Here is an 11,829-nt window from a genome sequence, read left to right as displayed (position 1 = left end):
TATGCTTAATTTCTAATTGGTCCTTTTTCATATCCTTGAGGGTCTCACTTAATTTCTCAGAGGTTTGTAGAAGATTCTTGAGTAACCTTATAACTGTGGTTTTGAACGCTATATCCAGTAGTTTGTTGTCCTCCATTTCTTTCATTTGTGACATGTTTCTTTGTCTCTGCATTTTGGCTGCTTACCTGTGTTGATAAAGTGGCTTTGTGTGCTAAGTGTCCTATAGGGTCCAGTGGCTCAGTCTCCCTAATTACCTGAGGTGGACACTCTTGATGCACCTCTTTGTGGGCTATGTGCACAGTCTTGTAGTTAAGCCTTGATTACTGTTGGTATCACTGGGAGGAATTGACCACCAGGCCAATTGGCTATGAGGACCAGCTGTGTCTACAATGGGATAACTGCTGTGCTGGAGACACCCTTATGGGGCAGGACTTGCTACAGTGAGGCTTTGGTACTCACTGAGTCTGCCCCTTGAGTGCGTCGCTTATGGATGTGAAGAGTTGTACTCTGTTATGGTCTCACACTGACCACTGGGTGCACTGGTTCTTGGATCTCCAAGGAGGTGCAAAGTCAGCCTCTGCCTGAGGCCACCCAGCAGGAGCTACAGAGAGATCTGCAGATTCCTCCTCTTTGTTTGGGGTTTGGAACTGCCCAGATGAGGCCAAGCTTTGAAGCAATGCAGGGTGCTATCAAGCCTTAGGCCTTCTTTTGGAAGCTTTGGTGCTCTTTGACCCAGCAGCAGTTTGTTAGGTTTTAGATTGCAAAAGAACAGGCCATTCATATGCAAAATCCGATGTGCACAGCTTGGGTGGGGTTGTAACTTGGGTGGGGTGAGGTCTCAGGGAATCACCAGGTCAGAGCAACCAGCAATGACCCAGTTAGCCCCCTCGGAGAGGTTCCCAGGTCTCTGTGTCCTGCGGCCCCTTGCAGGAACTATGGTCCCTGCAAGCACCTCTGCGAGAAAGCCGCCCTCGCATTCCTGTCCCAATGCCAGACAGTCCAGTTTCTCCCTGTATGAGCCTAGGTCCCCAGAGTCTCGCCAGGAACTGGAGTTCAGAGCAATTGGTAGCTTCTATCTCCCTCCCGATTGTAAAAGACAACAGCGTGCCCAGTTGCCAGCCCGTTTCCATGCGCGCCTCCGTACCTCCACACTTCCGCCCCTCTGCACCTCCTACCAGTCTCAATGTGGTTTCTCTTTCCTTCTAGTTGTATAACTTCCACTCAGCCAGCCTTCTCGTGGTTCTGAATGATATCCGTTTTGTCTTTTAGTTGTAGTTTTGATGTGGTTGTGGGAGGCAGCAAGTACAGGTGTGTAGCTATGCTGGCATCTTGGTTCCTCCCTCTGTATTACAGTAATTTTAAATTTACACTGAATAGATCCAGTAAATGTGTGCATTCACCTGTCACCATGAGTAAGCAAATGCACACAGCTGGGTGTGGCTTAGTGCACTGGGAACTTTGGCCAGCATGAGTTACAACTGCTGCAGAAAGTCACGCCACATAACAACAGAACCAGTTACCTCACCTGATGCAGTGTGATCACGTGCTAATCATTCCCTGAACATTGTTTACAAATGGTGACTCTTGGATTTAAATATGTACTAGTAGACTATAGTTGTAGATATATAATATTTATTTTGGTGAAATTGCTACAGTATTTTTTCCAACATATGGCCTATTTTTTTAATTTATATTTTTATTGATTTCAGAGAGGGAGAGAGAGTTAGAAACATCAATGATGAGAGAGAATCATTGATCGTCTGCCTCCTGCATGCCCCCCACTGGGGATTGAGCCCACAACCCAGGCATGTGCCCTTGAGGGGAATCAAACCTGGGACCCTTCAGTCGACAGGCCAACGCTCTATCCACTGAGCAAAACCAGCTAGGGCTATTTGTTAAAACTTGTTAAAAATAATAGTGACTTAGTAACAAAAAAATTACCTGTTAATTTAATTATAACTAAATCTAGGTTAAAAGCATTTTAACATTAACAGGGTGTTAATTTTCACATATGACATATGGACCGGAAATTTTGTTCATTAAATTTGAAGTCTGTTAAATTGAGGTCTGCAAAATTGAGGATTTGCTGTATAGGTTTAGTAAATTAATAAACTGACAACTGTTTTTCTGACCAAAGGTTAACAAACTTGAAAAAGAACAGGAATTGAAACAACACGTTGAACATCTGAATCAAGTTGCTGAGAAACTTGAAGAAAAGCATAATAAAATTACAGCCTTGGAGAGCCTCGTACAGCGAATGGAAAAGGTAAAGGGCTAGAGAATTAAAGGGATTTCTTCCTGCAATTAAAAAAATAACACTAAAATGAATAAGAACGTTAAGTAGAAGTACGCTTTGCAACTCCTAAGACTCAAGGAAGTATTCAGTGATGCCAGTTTCTTTCCTTACACATTTAATATGATCTGTGTTGTTCAGGATTGACCTCTCTACAAACACTGAGGTCATCACTCTGTCACTTTCTCCTTCCAGTAAATGTATAACGTAGAAAGGGGAACGAGGTGAGACACTGAATGGAAACAATGGAGAAGATCGCCAAGTTTATCTATTAATAATAATAATATAGTGGATGGGTCCCTGTACTCCTAGCATTTTTATGATTATAGTCAACCAGGTGCCCATTTTTGGCCACCCACATCCACTGTAGGTTTGTAACACCTGTAGCTGCACTGGAACAAATAGAGTTCACATTAAGAAAAGACATTCTATACAAATTAGAACTTTCAAAAGAGAATGTAGAGAAAGTAATAGCAGACAAAAAATTTATTAAAAGTTACATGCAGTGTTCCTTTAAGTAGCTGTCACTCCAAATATATACAAAAAGTGGGCATATAATTTTAATTATTCATGTCTTAAAATTTATAATTCAGACAAACCAAGATATATATTCATTTTTTTATAGCAAAACAAACTAATAGAAAATTGGCATCTCTGAAACTGACTTGGAGGTAGATAAGAATATAGGCTTTACTTCTAGTAAATACTTTCTAATACATTTTATATTTTATTATATTAATTCCCTGATTTACCTATGTTCTTTCCAGCCTTGTTTTATTTAATGAGTTTCCCGCAGTTGATCCCATTTTAGAAATGTCACTTCAAAAGCATCCCGTTTCAATATTCACATTTCTTGGCAAAAGGACTTTGATTAATTTTTAAATATGTTCCAAGAATTTAATTGATAACACTGTGCATTTGGCTGAATTTGTAATCTTAATAAAAGTCCTATGAGGAAATCACAAAAACTAAATAAGCCTAAACTGAACTGAATCAAATAATAATAATACACAGCTACATCTCTGTTGTGCAGTAGGTCGCTGAGTGTTGCACTTGAACCAAAGTCACTGGGCTACAATGTCCTTAAGCAACTGGTTTGTCCAAGTGTGACATTCCATCATTATGAACATTTGAATGACTATTTGTAGTATTAGGATATTTATCATATAATAAATAATTTAACAAACTAAGATAGCACAAAGAATGCTTGCCATTAGAAAAGAAAGACAAGTCTAGAATGCAAATAGGGTTGTTTAACCAAACAACTTGATTAACTAGTTTGACATTTAAATTTAGATTTGCAATCACCTCAAACCCAGCAGCTTTGGGTGAGGGTTAGGGGCCAACTGTCTGTCCCTGAAAATGAACAAAAGCACAGTGGAATATACTTTTCATTTCTGAGAAATCTCTACTCAATATAGGTTCATGTCAATTCTGGGATATATTCATTCGACTTAATTCCACAAATATTTGAGCACCTACCATGTACCAGCCTGAGCTAGAGGCTAGGTATCTATTTGTGAATGAACCAGATACAGTCTGTTTGTGGAGAGTACAATGTTGTGTGGGACTCAAGGAACTTTCCAGATTTCTCTTCATCCATTCTCTTAGGGATCCTTAGGGATGTTGGCACCCCTACTGAAGATAGGGAATACACCCCAGTAAGAGGTGAGATGGCTCAGATACTGGCAGATGTTTGGACTGTCTCTAGGAGTTCTGGGACAGAGTGAGTGGACAAGATGCCCATGGCTCAGCAAGGCCTTGCAGTAACTTCCAGAATACTAGTTCAGTGATTTCTTAGAGTGGATCCATTCAGATGTCTGGGAGGCAGGGTAGGTGAGGATGGAGTTGAAGGGCAATGGAGTTTTTTTGTGGGTTTTTTTTAAGACATTGAGTTTAAAGATACTTTATATTTGTAAAGCAAACATGCAAAGAAATAAAACTTTAAGAAGCAAAGCTGGGTAAAGCATCTTGGTTTAAGGACATACTGAGAATATAGGCTGTTATGAAGGGTTTCTCGGGTGCAGAATGTGTATCAGAAGCAGGGAAGGATGTACAGAGACTTTTGTATTAATAGGAAAAAGGTGAGTACAACAAGGAAATGAAAATCAAAAATGAACATCCACAACAAAGGTTGATAAATACCACCCTGGTAGGGGGTGCCCCCGGAGAAGGAGTCATTTTCTACCCACCAGTAAATAGCCATTAGTGGTATGAGGTCTGGTAATGAACACATTACTTACAACCCTCACCATCTGTCCCCCTTTATCGGGGATGCAGTGAGAATGAATTCCAGACACACAGCGATAAGCCAGCAAAAACGTCCAGTCAGAGCCTTGTAATACAGCATATGTTCCTTTTGCGAGCAGTGCAATTCTGTTGCACCGTATTTGTTTTCTAGTGTCATTGATGTAGCTCTATTAGACTTTTAGAGTTCAAAGGTGCTTTTGAGACCATCTAGTTGCTCCTCATCATTTTATAAATGAGGACAATGCAAACAGGAACTGTTCCATGGTCGTCCAATTACCAGTTTACAATCTTTTCCATTATGTCTCTATTTTTCCATCTTCTCTGATGCTGGATAAAAAGGACATCCTTGGTTCCTAAGTCATTTAGATGTTAACATCTGGTCATGTAGATGTTAAATTAGTGTCTGCTCCATTATGATGAATAGGGGTGATTTGGGAAGAGTGGATTGCCCACTGGGTGGCGCTGCGAACTCCTTTCCCTTCTAGAAGGCACTATCCCTGAGAAGCGCAGGCTGGGATAGTGTGATTTTCTGTGTTGTCAAAAAAGAAGCATTAAGACCCCTCCTCAAGGCAGAACATTGACATGTGCAATTGTCTGGTCTGCTTGCACCTTGGTTATAAAGATAATGGAGTAAGTCCATTAAGAAGAATGGTTTTTGTTTTGTTTTTTTAAGTTTTATTGAATTTTTACAGAGAGGAAGGGAGAGGGACAGAGAGCTAGAAACATCGATCAGCTGCCTCCTGCACACCTCCTACTGGGGATGTGCCCGCAACCAAGGTACATGCCCCCAACCAGAATCGAACCTGGGACCCTTCAGTCCGCAGGCCGACGCTCTATCCACTGAGCCAAACTGGTTAGGGCAAGAAGAATGTTTATTAAACACCATTTTCCTCCCTACAAATTCAAAGCATATTATCAGTAATATGTTTCTTTGATGATCCGAGTATTATAATAAGCTTACAAGACATGTCTGTGATCCCTCAGAAATAACTTGAACGCAACTAGTTCTACACTGAACAATTTCTATGTCACAAGAATGCTATGGAAAACATTTGAAAAAGTATAAATTTTAAAAATAATAACACATAAAATATGAAGTTTTGGCACCTTTAAATTATTATATATTGAGGTCCTAATATGTTCCAGAGAAGCCCATAGGCCTTTCACATATATTATCTTCAATCATCCCAACTTTTAATATAGGAGTATTATTCCCATTTTAGAGATGTTCAAAGAGTCAAAAAACATGACTTATACAAATATAGAATAAATACATGTCAGATGTTTTATTCAAATCATTCATTAATGAGGGACCAGTAAAATGATAAAACTGGTTTAAATAAAATATTTAGAGAAACTGGCTATTTATAGGCATTTTGAAAAAGGGCATATAGAATAGGATTACTAGGTTAGATATTTAGCCAGTTAATATTCTTTAAGGCAATTAATCCATAACCTTTGGGATTATCTTTTCAAACAGAACATGAATCTATATATTAACATTCAACTTCAGAGTCAGGGCTGTAATAATAAATAATAAAAATCAAACACAGGGAAATTCTCCAAGAGAATGAAATAATCCTTGGGTCGGGTTATTAAAGTGACCCAATATGACATTAAAACCACATGCTGTATATTACTTTGATTTCCAAGTTTTGGTTGATTTTATTAACAACAATAAGATTAAAGCTTTGGCAAGAATTATGCAGCCATAAAATTTCAAAACCAGGTCAATGCAGGTCCAAAACTGTGCTGCTGTTTTTGCTGTAAAGCCTGCCTTGTATTTCACCCACACAGATACTGTAGCAGGAGTGCATGTAAACAGCATTGTGCAGAATACATATAATCAAATACAAAAAAAGAACCCAGTCACCCCAGCTTGGTGTTTCATGGACTTGTCTATTTTCCCTTCAGATGGAAAGAGTTTGGCTTACTAATGACATTGAGGCTTATTCTTTCTCCATGTCCTTTCGCTCACATGCTAATTAGGAAGTGACTTTATCATTTGTGACCTTGGTCCTTCCCTAGAAATGCATTTACTGCTTTCCTACTTCCTGACAGATGCCCTTTGAGCAGGTAGGTATCAAGTGAAGCTCAATAGTGTCCTTGGGTGCCGATCTCGGTCAAATGGAGAAGCACCTGTGGTGGGAGAGCCGTGGGAGGGATGAGCAGGGGCCTGCAGGAGTGAGATGGAGAGGCAGGAGAGGGGTCACTGGGCAGGCTGTGTCGGCAGTGCGCTGGGTTCGGGGGAGAATGCTGCGGGCAGGTGAGGACAGTGAACACAGCCTGTTCAGACAACCGGACTTTGAAAACTACGTGAAAACTGCACAGAGAATGCCTGGCCAGGCTCCACGGGGGCGGGTTGTCACTGCTCCATAAAATGACCTCTTTAGCTCAAGAGGTATTCCTGTTATTGCAAGAAGCATCTTTTGTGAACAGTTTGTAAGAATGTCTTAGCACATGCACATATATTGATGAGAGAGAGAAAGAGAGAGAGAGAGAGAGAGAGAGAGAGAGAGAGAGAGAGGAGAGAGGGAGAGATAAGCAGATATTGTATCTTATTTTCTCCTAGGAAAAAAGAACACTGCTAGAAAGAAAACTGTCTTTGGAAAACAAGCTACTGCAACTCAGATCCAACACTACACATGCTAAAAGGTTTGCGAATCTACCTCCTAAGTAATAGCAGTTCCTGGAACCTTTTCTCTCCACTGGTCCCCTGGCCAGTGGACAGAAGGCTACCACCCGCTAAGGATACGGGAGGCCTGTCAGTGCAGGAGAGGAGAGAATGCCTGGCATTAGCCGCTGTGTGCCTCCCCCTCCCCACTCACTGGGCTGCAGGGAAACCATGGGAAGGTTAATCCTTCTGAAGACTGAGTGAGCCCCTCCCCTCCCCGGTTACCCTTGGTGATAAAGGGGCTGCTGTGGAGGTCTTCATTCCTTCTGTGCCTCTGACATTTTGTTGATGGGTCTCTGCAGTAGCAGACATTAAATTGTCCAGCCACAGTGGAATTGTAAGGTAGTTTTGGGGTGTTCCCCAACTTTGTAGGAAGTGACAAAAATACTGTGAAAAACTCCTTAGTTCCATTAAGAGTCCAGACAGTCTGAATTTTCTTTTAGAGATGATTTTTTTATTGATAATAGTTTTTTTGGTCAGTTTTTGAGCCAAAAAAAAATGTAACTATTTGAAAAACGAAATTGACCTATTTTTTTTTTCAGTTCTATTCTATATGAGCAGTAGTTATAAAGAATTCTCAAAACATTCTTAAAGAGGTTTTAGAAATATCTTGAGGGAAATGGATGTTTTGTGTTTATAGAATGATGTTTGAACACCCAGGCCTATGCAATTTTCATAGGTTTGTCAGTATCACAAATATTCATTTATTGCTTTTTCTGAGCTGTGTGTAGAGGTATTCACTTTGCTAAGAGGCAATAAAATGAAATCAGCATGAATCAGACTCTTGGGTTAAAGCAGTATAGACTTGGTGAAGCTCCCACAAATAAAGGTGATCTCTGTTAGGTTCAGATTGGAGAGCTGTGGCCCTCGAGAGCAGGCATCTCTGGGAAGGCAGGAGGCCACCCTGGGCACCTGACATGGCTTTTAGAAACCAGATTATTTTGTTGCTCCCATTCTGTCCTGGGTGCGAGCAGTTTCACTCTTCCTTTGTTCTTCCTGTACAGCTCATTCACTTTTCCCACCATTTTCACCAGCTGGTTTATATTCTTTGCATTTTCCTCTCCAGTTCCAGAGGAAAGAGACTGGCCTAATACTGTTTCCTATTGGGCAGAATGTCAAGCCCTGCCCGTGCCTCCTGGATCAGAATATGCATAAGATCCCTGATGATTTAACAAGATCCTCCAATGCACATGAAGTTTGAGAAACAATTTTTAGTACATGCTGTGACACAAACAGAGACTTTTTTTTCTAATGAGAACATGTTCTGTAGAGTGGCATGAATTTCCATGACCTTTGTAATATTTGAACAGGCTCTATGGAAATCAGAATTGCAATTGGATGTTGGCCAATAATTGTAAAACCTTAATAAGTGAAAATTATATTCATATATTACTTTGTAAAAAACTCATTTTCCAAAAGTACATTCACTTTATCCCTTTAAGTCTATAATACAATCTTGTAAAGTAGAAGAGGTAGGAATTATTATCTCTGTTTTACTGAGGCTTAGAAAGGTGTGTGACTTCAAACTCACGAGGCCCCCAAGTTTGGTGGTCTTGCCATAATGCTGTTGTCTCATAACTCAGATTACACTGGCAATCGATTATAACTATATAATCAGTTCCAGTTACCTAAGTAGGGCTTTGGGAAACTATGAATAATCTAAATTCAAACTTCAACCATCTTTTTTTCGCAATGGTTGATGTAGACTCAAAATATTACCTGGAATTTAATTTCCTCCTTTTTCCCCCCTTGAGCTATTTACAGGTAGCAGAATTACCCAAAGTAGGAAGCCAAAATAATGAATAGACAAACAGACAATCTATAAGGTATACTGACTGTGTCATTGGAAATGGGTTTCTGGTATGTATGTAAAGTCTCCATTCCTGGCCCCATGTTCTAAACTCTTACCCCCTCGAATTCTCTGTGCATCCTGATGGGTGCTAGGTCTGTGGGTGCTCATAGGCAAGACACATTCGATAGGCCGATGCTTCACCTGGGTCACTACAACCCGGCTCAACCACCTGCTGGTGGGCCAGAAAGGAGCTTTAGACACGAATTTATATTCTTATTGAAGTTCCTATCTGAGCTAACCAGAGGCTGCCTTATGGCTGTTTATCTTCAGTGTGTCTTGTGTGAAGGGGCCTGGGCATCTGACTCACATAATGCCCAATAAGTAGCAAGGTAGCAAGTGAGGAGAACCTAGCAGCACAGCTGTAAACAAAACAAAAAAAATACCAGCTGTTCGATGCATTCGTGAATCTTTTACTCTCTCTCCTTTTGCATCTCCAGTGTCCAGGGTCTTCAGAAGGAGATTTCCCTGCTCCAGGAGCAGATCTCTCACCTGCAGTTCGTGATCCACTCCCAACACCAGAGCCTACGCAGAGTCATCCAGGAGGTCAGGTTAATCCAGATGTTTCTGGGTAGATGGTATGTTTACAGTGAGAAGACCCAATAGGAGCGGCTTGCCTGGTCTTCACAGGCAGCCAGATTCTTCTTCCCATGGGTGGCTGCTTTTATTCCCGAACAACATGGCTGTTTGCAATGCCTTTTTTTTCTGTATGCCAACACCTGGAATGTTCTCAACTAAGATACTGAGGAAATTGTGTTTAACTGCTCTTTAGATCAGCGATTTTCAACCTTCTTCATCTCATAGCACACATGAACTAATTACTAAAATCCCGCAGCACACGAAAAATATGTTTTTTGCTGATCTAACAAAAAAAAGTAATTTTGATTCATTCACACCCGGACGGCTATGGTTGTGTTGGCTGTTGTCACTTTTTATTTGACAATCTAAGGGAAAAGAGGTCAGTGCCTCTGACTACAGAGTCAGGTATTGCATGTTTAAACATTTTTTGGCACACCAGCTGAAAATCGCTGTTTTAGATGTTTCAGTGAGTTTTCAAGTGTCCTGAGCCAGGTAATGTACAGTGTTCTTTAGAAGATTGTGTATATTTGGAGGCTCAGCCTTTTCTTGAGGAAGAAATAACTGGTCAGTTTCATGTAAATTTACTTAGGAGGAGTGTTAGAAAAGGGTTGTCTTCATTCATTTTTGTACTAATATTTGTTTCCAAAAGGAGTCTTTCTAAATACCTCAAACACCTTCCTGACATAAATGTAACGTTGGTGCTTATGTGGTTAGAACCTCACCAAGAGAATCGACTGTCGGCTCTTCAGAGCCAGAAAGGGCTTAGGGGCATCCCACGTTCTCATTTTATAGATGGGAAACCTGAGGCCCACAGTAGTTAAATGACGGAGCCGGTAGTGGCAGGGTTGGCCTTAGAATCCATGAGTTTCCTCTTCCTGCACACTTCCACCTCCCAGTTCCATGCTGCCACTGGCCTGATGCTTTTCTTCTGAAGCAAAGCAGGCTCGCCTCATCATGCTGCTGGTTTGTGCCATGCCAGCACGGCCAAAGGCTTAGAAAAGACAGACAAGAGAATGAAAGCTGGGTCTCGGTGGGACACTGCTTCTCTGATGGAGATACAGCAACAGCACCCACAAGCTGTGTCTTTATTTTATAGACAGATTCCAAGAGGCAAAGTAAGGGTGTGGTCAAGATGTTTACAACATTCTCATGAGTTTCCATCCTACTCAATTACATGCACCTGAACTCTATCAAGCCCACATCACTCAGGCACGTGGGGACACATGTTTGGACCATAGGTTCAAGCTCACAACCATAGCTCTTGGCTATAATTGTGCTGGGAGGGCTCTGCCCTCCAAGCTGGGACTTGCACGTGGCAATGAGAGGACTGTGCCCTCTCATTAGTCCAAGGCTTGAACCTGTCCAAACACTGTAGCCACTCTCCACACTGGTTGACCAGATCTCTGCCTCAGGTTGCTTCCCCATGCCAGGCAGTGGCCTGTCATCTTGTCCATTGGCCTCTGCATCTGCAGCATGAAAACATTATGTGGCTGAGACATAAGGATGGCCAATGCTGTTTTCCACAGATGCACTCCTGCTGAATTTGGTTTAAACAGGTTTCCCAAAGATTGAAATGTTTAATAGCACCGTCTGTGTGCTCACATCCCCAGGAGCCAATTTGTTCAGCCATTCTCCTTGGCCTACTGAGTCTCCTGATGCTTTGGGATTTCATTTTTGTATTGGATATACCTCATTTGACCACAGAAACCTGCACAATTCCTTACTTACATAACTATTCCCTGTTGTCTGACAAGGTTTTTCAATTGTGTTTCCTAATTCTTAGATGGAAGGCTTAAAAATTAATTTAAAAGAACAAGATAAAAGAATTGAAAATTTGAAAGATAAAGTTAATGTACTTGAAGCCCAGGTAAGAAGGAATCTCATATATTTCAGTGTGAATGTGACTGTGTGTGTGTGTGTTCAATGTTTCTGTGAGCCTGTGTATGAATGTCTTGTGTGTGTGTGTGTGTATGTGTGTAGTTGTGTGCAATTATGTCTGGGTGTCCATATGTGAGTATATGTGCATATCTGTGATGATCTATGAGTGTCTTTTTGTGAATATGTGTATATGTGCATCTTCTATGCATAAGAAATTATAGCTCTGGGGAGAAGTGCTCTTAATCATTACTACAGTATCAGTATTAAACACTTGATATTATTATTAAATTATTAACATTACATATT

The 11,829-nt window shown here is 40.9% G+C and overlaps 1 protein-coding gene across 3 annotated transcripts in view; it reads left to right on the top strand.

Moving 5' to 3' along the window:
* Positions 1 to 11,829, top strand: part of CCDC68 (coiled-coil domain containing 68) — a 44,613-nt gene that overhangs the window by 26,262 nt on the left and 6,522 nt on the right. For all 3 annotated transcript variants that reach the window (XM_014545612.1, XM_014545613.1, XM_005873609.2), the window contains 4 exons: positions 2,138 to 2,266; positions 7,116 to 7,198; positions 9,507 to 9,612; positions 11,429 to 11,512. In XM_014545612.1, the coding sequence (XP_014401098.1) occupies positions 2,138 to 2,266; positions 7,116 to 7,198; positions 9,507 to 9,612; positions 11,429 to 11,512 (402 nt within the window). The remainder of the gene's footprint in view (positions 1 to 2,137; positions 2,267 to 7,115; positions 7,199 to 9,506; positions 9,613 to 11,428; positions 11,513 to 11,829) is intronic.

The sequence above is a fragment of the Myotis brandtii genome, unplaced genomic scaffold, assembly GCF_000412655.1.
Source record: "Myotis brandtii unplaced genomic scaffold, ASM41265v1 scaffold416, whole genome shotgun sequence".
Classification (NCBI taxonomy): domain Eukaryota; kingdom Metazoa; phylum Chordata; class Mammalia; order Chiroptera; family Vespertilionidae; genus Myotis; species Myotis brandtii.
This window is presented reverse-complemented; position numbering and strand designations above follow the sequence as displayed.